This window comes from Sinocyclocheilus anshuiensis, unplaced genomic scaffold (assembly GCF_001515605.1).
Source record: "Sinocyclocheilus anshuiensis isolate Anshui unplaced genomic scaffold, SAMN03320099.WGS_v1.1 scaffold1518, whole genome shotgun sequence".
Classification (NCBI taxonomy): Eukaryota; Metazoa; Chordata; class Actinopteri; order Cypriniformes; family Cyprinidae; genus Sinocyclocheilus; species Sinocyclocheilus anshuiensis.
In genome coordinates this window covers 321,607-341,698 of record NW_015548194.1, presented here as the reverse complement: position 1 = coordinate 341,698, position 20,092 = coordinate 321,607, and the positions used below count along the sequence as shown (strand labels likewise).

Genomic DNA, 20,092 nt, shown 5'->3' with positions numbered 1-20,092 from the left:
TCTGTGTGTGGTGTGTGTGTGTGTGTGTGTGTGTGTGTGTGTGTGTGTGTGTGTGTGTGTGTGTGTGTGTCGTGTGTGTGTGTGGAGAGCAGACAGAATGCTTTTAACTGCTCATCAATTACTCAGGAGGAGAAGGATGAGTACACACACACACACACACACAGACAGTGTCTTCAGCTCAAATCACGCCATCACATCTGACAGCTCTGTGCATTGAGCCACAGCGCCTCCTGAACATCTCATCACCACATTTGTTTCACTTCATTCAAACAAATTATTTCAGGAGTTCAGGAGAATTGGTGCCTGTTTCAGTACATAATTCTGTTTTAGCCATCTTATCATCAGAAACGCATCAGATGTTGTGGGTTACGAGCAATCTGGGGCTGGTCAGCTTTAGTCCAGCACTGCTGAAATGATTGTTAGATCACTCATTCTCAACTAGTTTTGCTTCAGGGTCAAGTAGAGACCCAACACAGCTCCACAAATGTTTATCCTACTAAAACAATCAAAATGTCCTTAAAATCCAATATTGAAATGTATTAACATTGCCTGTGGAAACATAACAAAATACAACATTTTTGAGAGTTTGATTGAATTTTGATGCTTTCATGCTTTTGGGAGACAATAAACCACAGGAAAAGAAGTAATTATGATGCGTACAATTAATGTAGACAGTCAAACGATGAAAGATAAATTTCGCTTCCCTTTTAAAAGTTGATGAGTTTTTGTTTGTGTCTTACCTGCACATGATTATTTGGTTCTGATTTATCAGAATAGTTTTTCCCTTCTGTCTGTGACTGTCAGATGTGTGCACCATTTTTTGGATTGTCACCGACTAGCGCAGATGGATTGCAAAACCGTGTTAATTTGTGTGTATTTCATTGTATTTTAATGCATGCATTGTCTGTCCCAGACAAGATAAGAAATACTTTTTTTTTTCAAAATGTAATTTTAAAGAGCTAAATTTTAAGGGGGGAAATGGATTCAGGGTTTTTGAAACATTGCATGAAATGCATGAAATAGATTATTTTGCCAGTTGCATTAAATTGCATTTGTGTATTTCTTCTTTTCCGTAGGTGTGATGCAACGAGTCCTTATATCCATCCGGTTAGCTGGAGTCAAGAGAACGGCAGGACCCTCACCACCCCTCCAGGTGATGCAACACGTCAACACAAATATCATTTTTTTGAAAAATGTAAAAAAAAAAAACAGATTTTCAAAACACTATTATGCAATTGCCTGCTTTAGAAGTAGCCTATTCCTATGTTAGAAAGAGCTTGTGAATGGAAGAAGGAAAGTTCAGGTCTGTGTGTTGTATTTTTGAAGCTCATTAATTGTGGATCTCCGATAATATGCAGTAAGACGTTAGGTTTTTGTGCTGGTTTAGATCTTAGCATGTGAAAGCCATCATTCCAGCTGAAATGCAGACTAGCTTCAAAGCATCTTCAGAGGGACTTCAGTATGAGGACGTGGTCTAGAGCAGTGGTTCTCAACCTTTTTTGAGTACTGGACCCCCATAATATCTCAAACCAACCTCATGGATCCCCGCCCCCCATTGATATTGACATGTTTTTGTGTTGTCCATTTTTCTTAGCTCTTCTGGTACAGCTCTGTGCATTGAGCCACAGCGCCTCCTGAACATCTCATCACCACATTTGTTTCACTTCATTCAAACAAATTATTTCAGGAGTTCAGGAGAATTGGTGCCTGTTTCAGTACATAATTCTGTTTTAGCCATCTTATCATCAGAAACGCATCAGATGTTGTGGGTTACGAGCAATCTGGGGCTGGTCAGCTTTAGTCCAGCACTGCTGAAATGATTGTTAGATCACTCATTCTCAACTAGTTTTGCTTCAGGGTCAAGTAGAGACCCAACACAGCTCCACAAATGTTTATCCTACTAAAACAATCAAAATGTCCTTAAAATCCAATATTGAAATGTATTAACATTGCCTGTGGAAACATAACAAAATACAACATTTTTGAGAGTTTGATTGAATTTTGATGCTTTCATGCTTTTGGGAGACAATAAACCACAGGAAAAGAAGTAATTATGATGCGTACAATTAATGTAGACAGTCAAACGATGAAAGATAAATTTCGCTTCCCTTTTAAAAGTTGATGAGTTTTTGTTTGTGTCTTACCTGCACATGATTATTTGGTTCTGATTTATCAGAATAGTTTTTCCCTTCTGTCTGTGACTGTCAGATGTGTGCACCATTTTTTGGATTGTCACCGACTAGCGCAGATGGATTGCAAAACCGTGTTAATTTGTGTGTATTTCATTGTATTTTAATGCATGCATTGTCTGTCCCAGACAAGATAAGAAATACTTTTTTTTTTCAAAATGTAATTTTAAAGAGCTAAATTTTAAGGGGGGAAATGGATTCAGGGTTTTTGAAACATTGCATGAAATGCATGAAATAGATTATTTTGCCAGTTGCATTAAATTGCATTTGTGTATTTCTTCTTTTCCGTAGGTGTGATGCAACGAGTCCTTATATCCATCCGGTTAGCTGGAGTCAAGAGAACGGCAGGACCCTCACCACCCCTCCAGGTGATGCAACACGTCAACACAAATATCATTTTTTTGAAAAATGTAAAAAAAAAAAACAGATTTTCAAAACACTATTATGCAATTGCCTGCTTTAGAAGTAGCCTATTCCTATGTTAGAAAGAGCTTGTGAATGGAAGAAGGAAAGTTCAGGTCTGTGTGTTGTATTTTTGAAGCTCATTAATTGTGGATCTCCGATAATATGCAGTAAGACGTTAGGTTTTTGTGCTGGTTTAGATCTTAGCATGTGAAAGCCATCATTCCAGCTGAAATGCAGACTAGCTTCAAAGCATCTTCAGAGGGACTTCAGTATGAGGACGTGGTCTAGAGCAGTGGTTCTCAACCTTTTTTGAGTACTGGACCCCCATAATATCTCAAACCAACCTCATGGATCCCCGCCCCCCATTGATATTGACATGTTTTTGTGTTGTCCATTTTTCTTAGCTCTTCTGGTGTCAGGTCCACTGATAGATGGCCTATCAAGCCACCTGTCCATAGGCTGGTCTTGTTAACTATTTTTTTTAATTTATCGATATATTGCCCTAGAAATAACTGCGAGAAACAATATTATTGTCATTTTATGACCATTTTATGCCACTGACTATATAGTGATGTTTCAGTATCAGCGCTGGGCTGTCAGGCATTGTTACACCAGCAGGTGGCGGCAATGGATTGACTTTTACGAGTGAGTCATCATTAAAAAAACATTCATTCAAGGGATACACTTAAAAATGCTGATTTATTCATGAATGAAAGAAGGTGTTCACATTAATTTACTTTGAGTGCCAGTTTACAAGGCTCAGTCAACAATCAACGCATCGCATGGGTTACAGTGAAGCTGATATTTCACTTCATAGAGAACAATGCCATTGATTCAGTGTACTGAACAGCGCTGATGACAGTCGTGGGAAATCCCCTTAAATACTGAAAGGATACAACGACACAGATATCGCTTTCATCTTCTCACAACTGATGGCAAACTGATTTTTTCATGATTATATTGAACTGAAGAAAGACAGACCCAGGTATTCACACACCCTTAGTTCTGCTGAAGCTGTCACCTATCTCTCTCTCTCTCTCTCTCAATTAAATTTAATTCAATTAGTGCTTTAATGGCATGCCAATTGTTACAATGTATTGCCAAAGCATAGTGTTTACATTGAATCTAGAACAGATATATTATAAAAACATGCATGTATATACATGCATGTATATATCAGTTCATGGTTATAATAATAAAAAAAAATTTTTTTAATAATTCTACGGACCCCCTGCAATTATGTGATGGACCACTAGGGGTACGCGTACCCCCGGTTGAGAAACACTGGTCTAGAGGATGGCGTGTGTTTATGCTGACCTGACTTCAGACTTCTGCTGGGGATTCAGATGTATATTAGTAACTCTGCACCAGGAAAATCACAAGGACATATTGTATATAGTTCTTTATCACACAGTCCTCTGCAAGTCAGTTGTTGAATCAGGGTTTCTGCGGGTCTTAATTCACCCTTCCACAAATGAAGGCCTTAAAAAGTCTTAAATCGGAGCAGAAAGTCTTAAATTCGTAGATTAATGGCATTAAATGTTGCTTGCGCTGCAAAAAAATTAATATCTTTGTCAGTATTTTTGTTTTATTTTTCATTACAAATATTGAAACATCCTCAAATCAAGATACATTTACTTGAGATGCAAAGTAAAGATACGAAGTCTTGTTTTCTGAACAAAATTAAGTGAATTTATGCTTAAAACAAGAACAAATATCTATCTGTGGGGTAAAAAAACATTAAAAAACATTAAGTTGATTTTTCTAAGCCCACTGGCAAATATTTACCCTTTTTAATCATAAATTCACTTCATTTCCAGCTTTTGTGTGTGTGTGTGTGTGTGTGTGTGTGTGTGTGTGTGTGTGTGTGTGTGTGTGTAAAATGAATTAAAAAGTAATGTAGATTGGTTGGAAGTTGTATTTTCAAGCTTTGAAGTCTTGCTAAAAATTATTGTGTGCTGCTTAGACATCTACATTTAGAGACCATATTGACATATTGTGTTCCCGTTAATTTATTGCTTACATTTTCTTTAATTGGTCTTTTATATGGCTTTAAAAAGTCTTAAATTTACGTTCGTAAAACTTGCATGAACTCTGTTGTATTTAACATAATTTCTGATTTGATTATGTCATTCCTAATGTTTCATGGGACGAAGCGAGTAGTTCATTCTCTTATAAAAGATGTCCATTAGTTTGTATTTATTTATTTATTTGTAACAATGTTTAATGTTGTCTCTAGTTCAGCAGGTAGCGGACCAGCCTCAAAGCCCACTTTTAGGATTGTCCCATTTTCAAAATTATCTCATAATACACCATAAAAACCAGTGAGCACTGGGAAATATCATGTTTTCATCAGTCCCTCAAACCTCACTCTCTCTGTGCTGTAGGATACCCTGATGTGAAGAACTTCTCCTGGGAGAAATACTTGGCAGAGACCAGCTCATTACCAGCTCCTGCTCGAGCCTTCAAAGTGGTGAGTGCATGTGCTTCTTGCCAAACATCTGCAGGTCCTCTGAGAGACCCGAGGTGCCTGAACAAGCCTCTCTCGGCCTCTCTCTGCAGAAACCTCCTCACAGTTTCCAGCTCAATATGAAGTTGGAGGTGGTCGACAAGAGGAATCCTGCTCTGATCCGAGTGGCCACAGTGGTTGATACAGATGACCATCGACTGCGGGTGAGAAACTATATTTTGCACACATAATGCTGGCTCAGCGTGTATTTCCATGTTGCTCCAGACCGGTCGGCTGGTTGACCTTGTTTTAAAAGCCTGATGTATGAAATAATAGTCAAAAAAAAAAAAACAGGTTTATTGAACCTGTAGACAAAACATTAAGAAAAAATGTGTTTTATGTTGTTATAGGCCTATCTAGGGTGGCCACTTGGTTATTTCTCTGTTGCAAGACAGTAGGATAAATTTAAAAACATGCTTTAAATCATCAGCTCTGTGACTGGCACTCAGTTTGCACAGGTTCAATTGATGCAATGTAATTCACTCTAAAGGACCTATTCAGTCTACTCAGTATAATAAACTGAGTAACAGGCAGTGTAATGTATTTGAGTAAATGTAATTAGTTACTGTAAGAATCTTTTGCTCTTACTCACCCAAACTTGTCAACACGGCTGCTTTACATGAATGTGAGTGCGTTAGCAGCTAGTTATGAATCGCAGGCGTTTCATTTATGAGATGAGGACATGGCTGAGACCTTCTTGAAGGGTACTGCTTTACTTATGCTCTTTTTGAGCTAAACTCAGACTTCAGTGTTTGTAGACGTTTAAGAGGCTGTTGTGTCGACCTTCATTTATTGCAGTTTTGAGGTGTTCGGTTTTATTTTGATTTTAGAAAATAAACATGTGATTGCTCTCCTCACAAATCAGCTGTTTCTTGTTTTTCACTGGCTTTTCTCTTAGGTGTTCAGGACTAGTGCATCTTTGAGCCTTCATTTAGTGTGAGTGAAATATTGGAATTGGTAACTTGTAATGGAGTCATTTTCAGTGTAAGGTATCTGTACTTTTACTCAAGTATGATTTTCAGGTACTTTTTACACCTCTGGTAACAGGCTAGTGAGTAAAAATCACATTTTATGCTAAAATAAATTTCCTTAAGTAGTGACTATGTTCCTTTATTTTAGGAACATAAATAATAAAAAATAAAAGATTAGCATTTTACTGGATTCAGTGCATCTTGATCTTGTATTTTTTTATTGGATCTGGCAGCTTCGATCAGGATGTTCTTATCCAGTATGCGTCTAGCTGAAGTCCTGGCTGGTGTAGCTGTATTTAAAGACTTTTGATGAGGTCCACACTGAATCCTTTGCTCCGTCCAGTCGTCATCAGTGGAAATAAATCCTCTCTGTGAATGCGTTGGTTGGTTATTTTCCCCACTCTGGCTACAACATGACGGCTGCGCAAATGGATTTTTAAATGACAATCACATTTTTTATTATGATATTTCTTATTGTGGATTGTAAATTAAAGGAAGAAAGAAAATAATACAAACATAATTGAAATGCAGGACACTGCTTACATATTGCAGGATGCGGGACAAAGCTCCCAATTTCGGGACCGTCCCGCATTTGCACATCAGGCTTTTATGGCTCATATAGTATGATATGGTGAAAATATGGAGCTAATTTTAAAAGACATTTTGATTTTATTCATCATTGCTTCACATGCATTAAACATCTCACACACATTTTTTACAAAATGTGTCCTATATAGAGACGGAGTATGATCTGCTTCTTGCTTATGTATTCATGAAATCCACTTTGGATCAAAGCATTTCATCACTGATTTCTGTTATCACTTTAATTGTCAGTGAACATCCAGTGATGCAGTGCTGATTCAGCTGACGGTGATCCCATGACAGCATCTGATCTCTCAGCCGTCTGTTTGGGAGTTTAGAAGCGATCAGAATGACTCATCTGTGCTTCCCTTCGTGTGGGCTGCAGGAAAGCTCTGCTCCATATAGAAATCTTATTTGGAACATGATCTGTCAGTCTTCCAGCTGATTAACCTCTACTCTTCATGCACATGGATGCGTGTAATGTGTGGAGTTTGTACCAAAGCCATTCTAATGCAGATTCTTGCAGTTTTCTGTCATCACTCCTTTGCTTTCAAAAGCAGTGCTGAAAGTTTCAGTTCAGTGTATGCATTTAGCTCATGTTTCACATGTTTGATGTTAATTGTATTATATAAGCTTTATTGGATTATATATTTGAAACTGCAGTGTTTTCCAAAACGGAAAGACAGAGCAAGACTCAGTTTATATTAGAGATTGAAAAGGCCAAGCATTCACAGCTGTTCACACTGAGTGAGCAGCAAAGCGACTTGAAGACTTTCATTTTTAATGAGAGTTGGTGGTTTGAGGCAACATTAACGATTGTTGGCAATGCAACAATGTTGAGTCATGACCAATGTGTGGACCACCAGTGGGTATGTAGACATTACGCAGCAGTTGATTAGAATGACCTACTATCAACCAACAGGCCTCATTCCCAGATCTTGCACAAAGCAAAGTGAAAGGCGATTTTGGTCAGGGTATCCTTTAGTCATTTTTTAGTGCAATGCGCAGCAGTCTGCGTTCATGCCGTCTGGGGTGTCAAATGTATCGTAATCATTTGACTGTAATTACACATGTTGGATCCAAGAGGGCAGCAGAATCCACACACATCATTTACACAGACCGAGAGAAATAACAGATGTCGCTGTCTGTCTCACACTCATACGGAGCGCTGTCAGATCTCCCTCCTCTCACGCTCACACTGTCTGTCTGCTCAGCCGTCATTCGTGATCCTCTACAGATGTCCTTCAGTCTCTCTCTTAAACACCCAATCAATGCTTTACACGTGTCCGTCTTGTTCATGTGTTAGAGCCGTATAGTGCACGACCTCCACCTCCAGTGCTGCTCTCTCTCATCACCTCTGTTCGCTGACATTCACCGGAGCTCAGTGCCATGCACTGGATGGATTTGTTGGATTCCCACAGCGTTTTAAAATCCCCCATCAATATTTCCTGAAGCAGTTGTAATTGACTTGGAGGAAAAAGACCTTTATGTCCAGGTCTTTGATGGTTCTCTGCAACGCACTCGACTATCCCACAGGACAGAGACAAAAGGGTTTGATTTTTTTTGCCTGTTCAACTCAAACGTGTTTACAGGGTATCTGTGGAGTAGTTTATTTGGTAGTATTTTAAAAAATCAAAAATCCATAACTTTATAAAAATTAGAAGTTGGCTTTATGAAAACCTTAAATTGCATAGAATGTAGCCTAATGACAATTGTTCCCTATCTGTCGGTCTCTACGAGTTATGATGACATTAGGGGTTTTACTTGGGAGCACCAATCAACTCTGAGTTTAAGAGAGTTTAAGAGAAACGACCAATGAGAATTGGCGAGTGGATTTTGCATGCCAAGCCACTCCCCCATACATACGGGTATCTAAGGCGGTGGCGTGCATCCACTCATTCAGATTTTTGCTTTGGAGCTGAGTGGTTGCGTAAAGAGCAATCCACAAAACCATTTACCTTGGAGTAGTGAAGAGGGTTGTCCTTGGTTGGCATGACGGCGCAAACAACGGTGTCTCTGCTTCAGCGATTCCCCTGGGCGCTTCAACTAAAAGAGCAGTTTCCTCTAAAAAGCAAATCACGGACGGTCTGTGTCTTTTCCAAGATGCCACTCTGTCCGTGTCCTCTTGGTTGTGGTTGGTTTTCTGAGGAAAGGAGGAGACCCCTCTGTCACTACCCATCGTGGTTCTTCTGCACAGCACAGTGCTCTGGGAGATTTGAGGATTACAGTAGGAGCAAATCCGCCGGGCCAGTCCCCACGGACCTCCTACTCCTCATGCAGCGCCTGTCCTGTACAGCTTCCGGATTATTCCACTGGCCCATCACATGGCGCTCCCAGCGTTTCATTCTGGGCTCCGCCAGAGGATCAGATGTCGATAGCAGCATCAGGGGATGGGCTATCGTTCTCTGAGGGTGAAGATTCGGCGGCCAACCCCTCGCCAACCTAGAGTTGACGGCCATACTTGCCCGGGCAGCCATGAGCATTGGGTTGGAGGTGAACACACCGCCCAGCCCTGAGCGCTCGTGGCTAGACGGTTGGTTTCTCGGCACAGAGCGCAGCTCACAACCACGTTCTGCCCCGGTTCCTTTCTTCCCGGAGGTGCATGAGGAGGTCACGAAGTCGTGGAAGGCCTCTTTTATGGCCAGAAGCCACTCGTCGACAGTGTTGGGGAAAGTTACTTTTAAAAGTAATGCATTACAATATTGCGTTACTCCATAAAAAAGTAACTAATTACGTTACTTAGTTACTTTTTATGGAAAGCAATGCGTTACGTTAGTTTTGCGTTACTTTTTAAATCTGGACAGGGCTTGCTTGTTTGTTTTTAAAATAAAAAAGTTATATTTTTGGCAAATATAAAAGCCTTTTCACACCAAAAGTGAAATGAATAAGCCTCAGGCTGAAGGGAAAGTAAATTTACGTCCGTACAGTAGAATGCAGAAGAAGAAATTTTAACACACTTCAGCAATAAAAAAAGACACACAAATGTTTGTCTAGAATAATTTTTGCTTATTAGTACGGTTGAACTGGATCATCGAAGGTCAGAAGCAAAGACATTGGTTAATAGAATGGGATTAAATACATAAAGGATATTTGTGTTGTTTAACATTTAATTATTGCATGTTTGCATCATATTCTGAGTTGCATTATTTTTATTCATTTTGAGGAATACTGAATCTGTTTTTTTTTTTGTAGGTTTTTTTTGTAAGTAAGATGAATTAATGCATATTCATATTTATTTTAGAACTACAGTAACATCTTCTGATTTCTCTCAACATGGGGACAGGAGAGCTGTCAATCAATAAATAAAAAAAAAAAAAGTAACTTACATTACTTATTTGAAAAAGTAACTCAGATATTCTCTTGTAAATTAAAAAGTAATGCGTTACTTTACTAGTTACTTGAAAAAAGTAATCGGATTACGTAACTCGCGTTACTTGTAATGCATTACCCCCAACACTGCTCGTCGATCTCCTCCGTCCTCACTACCCTCGATGGCGGGGCAGCCAGGGGGTACGTTGACATTACCCTGGCAGAGAGAGCAGTTGTGGTGCATCTGTGCCCGCAAAAAAATCCGCACCTCCCGTCCAAAGCCTGTAAGCCAACGTCAGCTCTTGCTGCCAAAGCTTACAGTGCTGCGGGCCAAGCCATGGTGATCCTGCAAGTTTACCAAGCCAAGGCACTCAAACAGATGCACAAGGGTGGTACTGACCTGAGGTTGATGCAGGAGCTGCGCACGGCGGCAGTCAGACTCGGCGGAGGAGTCTGATGCCAGGCCCAGTACTTGTGTTAGCATGCCTGGAGCTCCGGTCAGCCCCAGTACTGGGCTAGGTGTCCCATTTGTGTGATTCCCTGCGGGTAATCCCATATGTGTATTCTTCCATGGTAGGGTTTCCCTCATGGTAAACCCGTGTCTTCCCCTGGGCAGATTCCGCTCTGTCCATCTCTGTTGGTAGTAGCTCCATCCCTACTCCCAGGTAGGACCTACCTCAGAGACCTCCAGCAGCGATGTACTCACCATTGGCCTCTCTCGGTACCAAGGTCCATGAATTTGAGCTGGGGCATTGGGAAGGTTACGACTTATGCGTTTGCATTTGCCTTGACACGCCACAGCTTGTCAACATTTGCAGTGGAACAAGTTGTAACGGTGTTCAGTGTTAGTGGTGCTTTCCATAGGGACCCCTAATGTTGTCACAACATAACTCATAGTGACCGACAGATAGGTAACGTCTCTGTAACATACTTAACCCTCGTTCCCTGATAGAGGGAACAGAGACATTATGTCCTCTTTCCACAACTCTGAACCACGCGCTGAATGCTGGGACACATCTCGACTCCTCAGCATAAACCTGAATGAGTGGATGCACACCGACGCTTTATATAACCGTATGCATGCAAAATCCATTCGCTCAATACTCATTGTCCGTTTCTCTTAAACTTAGAGGTGATTGGGGCTCCCAAGTAAGACTCCTAATGTCGTCACAACTTAACATCTCCATTCCCTCCATCAGGGAATGAGGGTTACATACATAACCGAGACGTTTTGGAAGTCTTAAGTTTAAAATCACCATTGAACAACACAGAATCAGTAGATCTTGAGCAACAAAATGTACAAAAAAAGTAAAAAGTGAATCAGAGCTATTATCATTAACTAAAACAAAAAAAGACAACAACAACAAAAAAAACATTATGTGAAATAAAATAACGTTAACTGAAATAAAGTACAATTTAAAAAAAAAATTCAGTTAGTTGGTAGTTTTCGTACTAAGTACTAGGACTGCACGATTATGACAAAAATCATAATTGTCGATTATTCCCTTGAAATTGTAATTGAGATTATTAATTACGATGATCACATTTTACATTGAATGATTTTTATACCATTGTTTGATGCAACTGCATGCCATATTTTTATATGAAAATAAACAAGCTGAAAAAAACTTTAGTGCTTTTCTATAGTATTAAGCCTCAAATGTCAAATATACATCGGATTGGTTTACATCGGCTTCTTTAAATTATAAAAAAAGTAAAAATATGAATGGTATTATAATGTTATATTAAAACTAAAACTAAAACAATGGAAAAACCCTTAAGATAACATGTAGAAAGAAAAAAACATCTTAAGCGTGCAGAATAACATACAGTGGGTACGGAAAGTATTCAGACCCCCTTCAATTTTTCACTCTTTGTTATATTGCAGCCATTTGCTAAAATCATTTAAGTTAATTTTTTTTCCTCATTAATGTACACACAGCACCCCATATTGACAGAAAAACACAGAATTGTTGACATTTTTGCAGATTTATTAAAAAATAAAAACTGAAATATCACATGGTCCTAAGTATTCAGACCCTTTGCTGTGACACTCATATATTTAACTCAGGTGCTGTCCATTTCTTCTGATCATCCTTGAGATGGTTCTACACCTTCATTTGAGTCCAGCTGTGTTTGATTATACTGATTGGACTTGATTAGGAAAGCCACACACCTGTCTATATAAGACCTTACAGCTCACAGTGCATGTCAGAGCAAATGAGAATCATGAGGTCAAAGGAACTGCCTGAAGAGCTCAGAGACAGAATTGTGGCAAGGCACAGATCTGGCCAAGGTTACAAAAAAATTTCTGCTGCACTTAAGGTTCCTAAGAGCACAGTGGCCTCCATAATCCTTAAATGGAAGACGTTTGGGACGACCAGAACCCTTCCTAGAGCTGGCCGTCCGGCCAAACTGAGCTATCGGGGGAGAAGAGCCTTGGAGAGAGAGGTAAAGAAGAACCCAAAGAACATTGTGGCTGAGCTCCAGAGATGCAGTCAGGAGATGGGAGAAAGTTGTAGAAAGACAACCATCACTGCAGCCCTCCACCAATCGGGGCTTTATGGCAGAGTGGCCCGAAGGAAGCCTCTCCTCAGTGCAAGACAAATGAAAGCCCGCATGGAGTTTGCTAAAAAAACACCTGAAGGACTCCAAGACGGTGAGAAATAAGATTCTCTGGTCTAATGAGACCAAGATAGAACTTTTTGGCATTAATTCTAAGCGGTATGTGTGGAGAAAAACAGGCACTGCTCATCACCTGTCCAATACAATCCCAACAGTGAAGCATGGTGGTGGCAGCAACAGGGATATCCTGGACGAAAACCTCCAGAGTGCTCAGGACCTCAGACCTGGCCGAAGGTTTACCTTCCAACAAGACAATGACCCTAAGCACACAGCTAAAATAACGAAGGAGTGGCTTCACAACAACTCTGTGACTGTTCTTGAATGGCCCAGCCAGAGCCCTGACTTAAACCCAATTGAGCATCTCTGGAGAGACCTAAAAATGGCTGTCCACCAACGTTTACCATCCAACCTGACAGAACTGGAGAGGATCTGCAAGGAGGAATGGCAGAGGATCCCCAAATCCAGGTGTGAAAAACTTGTTGCATCTTTCCCAAAAAGACTCATGGCTGTATTAGATCAAAAGGGTGCTTCTACTAAATACTGAGCAAAGGGTCTGAATACTTAGGACCATGTGATATTTCAGTTTTTCTTTTTTAATAAATCTGCAAAAATGTCAACGATTCTGTGTTTTTCTGTCAATATGGGGTGCTGTGTGTACATTAATGAGGAAAAAAAATTAACTTAAACGATTTTAGCAAATGGCTGCAATATAACAAAGAGTGAAAAATTGAAGGGGGTCTGAATACTTTCCGTACCCACTGTAAGTGGACTTTGAACGATTAATTGCCGCTTTGAACGATTACGTAATGGCATCCATAATTGTAATCGCGATTAGAAATTCGATTAATTGTGCAGCCCTACTAAGTACTAAAATAATTACAACTGAAAACTAAAACTTAAAGGCCTGGTTTCTCAGTCAGGTCTTAGACTAAACCAGGTTTAGGCCATAATTCAATTAGGACATTTAAGTATCTTCTATAAACGTTCCTTAGAAGAAGAAAAAAACATTACTGGTGTGCATCTTGAGACAAAACAATGGCACTGATATGCGTTTCTTTCAGTTAAAACCGCTCAGACATGCACTTTAGTCTGGGACTAGGCTTAAGCCTTGTCTGTGAAACCGGGAGAAAAACTATATAGACCTTGAAAAAAAAAATTATGAAAACACAAAACAAAATGACTAAAAGAAAATATAAAAAAAAATATATATATATAATAAAAAAAAATATACTAGTGTATCAATTGATAGAGCCATAAATTACATTAAGAATTTTGTAAGATGTATCTTTATCTTAAGAGTGATTTTGTTTTTGATATATGTATATTTTGTTATTTGTGTTGTATCACGTGACTCTGGCTAGTTTTATACATGATACATATGTAACAATTTGAAGACGAATAATGAAGAAGCACCAAGGGAAAAGCTATCATTCATGTTTTTGGAACTTGATGAAGTGTAAAATAGTTTTTGAGTTCGATTTCTTTTATAATGTAACTTGACAAAAAGTAAACTTTTACACTACAAGTTATGGATTCACATGTCAAATCCTTTGTGGAAATAGAACGGAAAAAGGATCAGTATCATTACATCAATTATGCTACAATTACACTGATTGTGAACGAAGCTATGGGAAAACGAGATGAGAGAGATGATAAATGGATGTAGTCATGGATGGACGCATGCAAACTGGAAAGAGATTAAAAGAGAGCGAGACTGATGATAAGAATGCAAATGAAACATTTCTTTATCTCAAACTATCACGCAGTGAATCACAAAAGCCAGTCTGGTCTGGATGGGCGGCACAAAGCCAGTCTACTCAGCCTCCACATAATGACTGTCAGCTGTGCTGTGAACACCACTAAAAACACGGCTCGCCTTTTTAGTCCGTCCCTGTTCCTGCAGTCTGGCTGATTTCCCAAGAGCCCGTTTTATCGAAGTCCTGGAGACAGGCTGTCATTTAAGGGCCGTTGCTCTTTTCTTCTCATTGTTGTGATTGCAGCAGCTCTTTTCAAAGAGTTCAGGAAGTCTGAAACACAATATGACTGAAACACTCTGCCAGCCGTCTGATCGCTGCCAACGTTTCTTTAAGATTCCAGTTTGAATGTTAACATCTCTAGAGATGTGCATTGCAATATGAAGATAATCTTCTCAAGGGACCTTGAAATACTAGTAGCCATGCTGTTCCTGGTTTCATCTGAAGTGTGGCAGGGTGTTTTGCACCTTATGTAAGAATAAAATCTCTATTTTTTGCCACACAACCAGCTCCGTTAGGATTTGTAGTGACGTTCATGCAGTGTCACCAGAGAAACCCTGCAGCAACAATTCTTCTTGGAGCAAGAGTCTTGATTAAGAGCACAACATTGACAAGTTGTTCATGTGCGGACCAAACCAGCCACCAGTTACAGTGCTAAACCACTATACCACACCACCCATGTTTTTCCATCAGATGCCACAATGTGGGCCAGGTTTACTAAACGGCAAATTAATGTGAGAGCACAATGCCATAAACGCGCCGATGGGAGTGGAAAGTTCTGCTGCTGACAATGCGCACATTACACAGATGCAGCCTGATCACATCCATAATGACCACCATAATCTACCAATGGCAATGGGTTACAAAGTGTTTTTTTTTGGGGCGTTAAATAATAGCTAAGATACTAGTAAATTTACTACCACAAACCTTAGTAAATCACTTTGTATGATTCATTTAATTCAGGGGTATCACACATACAGCCCGCAGGCTGAATGCGGCTAACAGGTGTCCAATCCGGCCTGTGGGATGATTTGAACAAAAATATAAAAGAATAATTAATACATTATTTTGAAAATTAAATAAAGTATATTCGCTACAATATTTTATTTTTAACTTAAACAAATTGCTATTTTTTGTGTGTGTTGATATTACGCCTCGGGACACTTAACACACATGCACGTTATAAATTTGACTTGGAAGGACAGATATTTAAGGAGAAATGCAAAGAAAGATATTCTGTAAGGTCATCTTACAGAAACTGACCGTTTAATCACAACCCGTGGCTGTGGTAAAAGTGCAATATTAAACGACACTATGAGAGGCACTGGGCAGTTTAGGATTGAAAAGTATGCGATATTTATCATCTAATATCACAACATTGACAAGTTGTTCATGTGCGGACCAAACCAGCCACCAGTTACAGTGCTAAACCACTATACCACACCACCCATGTTTTTCCATCAGATGCCACAATGTGGGCCAGGTTTACTAAACGGCAAATTAATGTGAGAGCACAATGCCATAAACGCGCCGATGGGAGTGGAAAGTTCTGCTGCTGACAATGCGCACATTACACAGATGCAGCCTGATCACATCCATAATGACCACCATAATCTACCAATGGCAATGGGTTACAAAGTGTTTTTTTTTGGGGCGTTAAATAATAGCTAAGATACTAGTAAATTTACTACCACAAACCTTAGTAAATCACTTTGTATGATTCATTTAATTCAGGGGTATCACACATACAGCCCGCAGGCTGAATGCGGCTAACAGGTGTCCAATCCGGCCTGTGGGATGATTTGAACAAAAATATAAAAGAATAATTAATACATTATTTTGAAAATTAAATAAAGTATATTCGCTACAATATTTTATTTTTAACTTAAACAAATTGCTATTTTTTGTGTGTGTTGATATTACGCCTCGGGACACTTAACACACATGCACGTTATAAATTTGACTTGGAAGGACAGATATTTAAGGAGAAATGCAAAGAAAGATATTCTGTAAGGTCATCTTACAGAAACTGACCGTTTAATCACAACCCGTGGCTGTGGTAAAAGTGCAATATTAAACGACACTATGAGAGGCACTGGGCAGTTTAGGATTGAAAAGTATGCGATATTTATCATCTAATATAATTAGGGATGCACCGATACCGATACTGGTATTGGTATCGGGCCCGATACTGGTCTCCTGTACTCGTACTCGTACTCGTTAAAATGCCCCGATACCAAACGCCGATACCACACAGCATGTGATAAGCGCCATATTCAGACAAAAAACATCGACGACAGACAGCAGAATGGATTTATTAGAGATTAAAGATGTCTACGAAGTATATGTATGCAATGAATATAAAACATTCAGTATTAACGCCTGTATAGCTGATGTGCGCGTGCTGGTAAGCAAATCACGCTGAGTGGATTGAGCGCGCGGCGGCGCAGATGCGCGTGCTTGTCAAGTGAATATACCTTTCTCACAGACATCACTGGAAAGTTTGTAATTCGGTCGGATGTGTCAAAAACAGGTAAGTAAAAAAATGCACAAGTTATTTAACGGTAGGGAGAGAGAGAGAGCGAGAGAGAGAGCTCACTTCTGTTGTGTGACCTTTATTGATGTCTGCTCACTTAGCACGCATCATTTGGATTAAAACTAAATCGTAAATATAAGACAATTTATTGGGGCATTCACTATAAACGTAATTTATTTTCACCCTTAAGAATACACGACTTTCTGGCGAAAGTGAAACTAACAGTCTGTGTGAAAGATAGCAAAATAAAGTAAACTGACAAATCATACCCAAACATTCTTCATACAGTAGACTACCAGTAAAATTGATACAAATTTGGGACCAAAAATTATTCAGACCGAGTCTGGGAAAAAATTTAAGTTGTGCAATATGACTATATGCTGTCATTAAGGCTAAGGGTCACCCGACAAAGTATTGATAGTTGTGTAAATATTGACAGCTGTATGAATAATTTTTGGCTTATTGTATTACATACCTTTCTATCAAAGTTATCTGACATTATCAGGCTGAATTTGTTCTGACACAGTTTAACTCCGAGTTCTTGTCATATTTTATTACCATTTTCTAAACTATAGCGAATAAACTGTGATAATGTGAGAAATGTTGAAGGTGTCTGAATAAATGTTGGTTTGACTATCTATTTGATAAATGAAGTTAACCAACTAACATTATACATACTCTTTTGGTTTCTGTAACCAATATTTTAAAAATTTACTCGGTATCGGCAAGTACCAAAAATAAAAGTATCGGTATCGAGCAAGTACTGGGAAAAAGTGGTATCGGTGCATCCCTAACTATAATAGCATAATTGTTATTTTAAGAATGTGCGAGCTGACATTATGTGACTCACTTTGCAAAATAACAAACAAAAACACGTCTTGAGAGTCTTTCACTGGGGGTTGAAGGCTATTAGAATGCAGTTATAATAGTGAGACTATTATGGAGTATTATGGAGATACCAGATATGGAGGCAAAAAATGCCCTGTAAGAGATTTTATATTTATGGCATGATAGTTAAGTAATATGACACGAGCAAGAGTGTTGTTTTCCTGAATATCAGTGCCATCGCAAATGAATGGATTTTATGCAACAGTTTAACAAACAAGATGTTAGTGTTAAGTGAGTTTCGGTATAGACACAAAGTTGTCTGTTTTTGCTCTGTTTTGCCAACAAAAATATTTTTTAACAAAGCAGGAGTAGAACATTTGTGTGTCTTCGATCAACACAGTGTGTTTTGTTACTGGATGAATTCAGTATTTTTTGTTACTCAATGATTCAGTGGCCCATTCATAAAGACAGTCACTAGCTTCATTTCTAAATAAATCAGCCGTTTTGAACGAATCATTTGAATGAATGAGTCAATGAATCACGCATTAAAACGGGGACTTGCCACCACCTACTGGCGGTGTTAGTTTCATATTTATTTGTAAATGACATGCTTAAACCAAATAAGGTACTATCTCAGAAACACACTTGGCAAAACATGGTGTAATTAATTATTGCAAAATATGGTGTAATTATACAAATTTAGTTTTTTTCAATATTGCACACCTCTAAAATAACTTAGCATCATCTTTGGAAAAAAAAAAAACGTTTTCCTAGTTTTCTTGTAAATTATATTGTAGTTTGGTTAATATTAATGTAATTGTAACAAAAGTAATTCGGCCCGCACAAGGTGACATTTTCTCAGATCCGACCCCTCAACCTAAAGTGAGTTTGTCACCCCTAATTTAAATACTCTTCCCAAAAATGTTGCGCCTGAAAGGAAAACTACAAATACATATGCAGTAAGATCAGCCGCAAAAATGACTGTGTTCATGCCTTTTCATCACTAATGTTTCACTGTGTGACTTTAGTAAATCCTGCCAGTAGTTTTTTTTTAACACCAAAAGAGGGTTTGAGCTGGTGCAAGCTGTTAGTAAATCTGGAGATTTGCTAAATTCACTAAATTCAGCGAGGTTTATATTTAAAACGAGAATGAATAATAAACTTTAATATGAACTTTAAATGTCAAAGATTTTAAGATATATTTGCATAGTCCATAAGTATATAATGTATAGTCTTTAAGTGTATAGTGCATCATTTGGGACGCAGTTTTATTGTTTTTTGCATTGTAAAAGAGTGATCTGCATTGCTCTCTTTTAGATCCATTTTGATGGCTGGACAGATGAATATGATTACTGGATCGATGCAGACAGCCCAGATATTCATCCTGCCGGGTGGTGCGCCAAAACCGGACACCCACTGCAGCCGCCCATCAGTGAGTACAGACAGATATCACACAACCAGTGTCCTTCCCGCGGCAGTCATTAGCTAATAGCACACGGCGGCGCGCGCGATGGAACAGCTGTTACAAATCTTAAGCAGCAACACTTGAGGCCTTCGAAGACACTTGGCTTTGGCCAGATTTTAAGACAGCATGTCCATCTTATGGATAAAACAGGCAATGCACAAAGAAAGAATATTTTATTTAGTACTGCAAATATCAATGAAATATTTGTATATACTTAAAATGGATGATTTTTTTTATATACCTATTTAATATTGTGCAACACGCTAACACTATTGAATTCATTTAATATGTTCCAAATATTTTTCTGTGCGACCAAACAAGAAACTGACTAAGATTAGATTTTTTAGGTATGTATAATGCAGAGCAAATATGTTTACGCAGTTGTCTTTACAGTAGGGTTTTTTGTTTTGTTTTGTTTTGAGAGAGAAAGTACTCGCTGCTTTTATAATGATTCAGATAATCCCAGCCCTAAATGTTGAGTTAATGGCCACTCTATCAGCGTTCTGTATCATCTGTAAATAGACTGCCTCAGACCCTCTAAATGACAGCCATTTTCCTCGTCATTTCATGGAAAATTGTAGCCGGTAGAGAGAGAAGGAATGATGTGGGTATAAAAGAGGGATGAAGTGTCTTAACAGTCCTCTCTCTTCCTCTCATGTCAGTATCTTCTATTAGCTCCAAAGGATGCTGGGAAAATGCTGTTGAACAATGAGCTTTTCTCCAGTCAGTCTTGCTGATAATCTTCTTCTCGTTCTCGTTCCCTTCCTCTGTGTCCATGGAAACAGATCGGATAGCAATGTTTAGAAATCAGCAACTGGCATCAGGATGTGACCGACTTACTGAGAGAGAGAGAGAGAGAGAGAGAGAGAGAGAGAGAGAAACAAAACAAGTGTGAGAAAAGAGAGAGAAACCAGGGAAA

At 39.0% G+C, this 20,092-nt stretch overlaps 1 protein-coding gene across 1 annotated transcript in view; it reads left to right on the top strand.

Moving 5' to 3' along the window:
• Positions 1–20,092, top strand: part of l3mbtl3 (L3MBTL histone methyl-lysine binding protein 3) — a 74,217-nt gene that overhangs the window by 21,060 nt on the left and 33,065 nt on the right. Inside the window, exons 12-15 of the mRNA XM_016439788.1 lie at positions 1,077–1,153; positions 4,982–5,067; positions 5,157–5,267; positions 19,026–19,140. Coding sequence (XP_016295274.1) covers positions 1,077–1,153; positions 4,982–5,067; positions 5,157–5,267; positions 19,026–19,140 — 389 coding nt within the window. The remainder of the gene's footprint in view (positions 1–1,076; positions 1,154–4,981; positions 5,068–5,156; positions 5,268–19,025; positions 19,141–20,092) is intronic.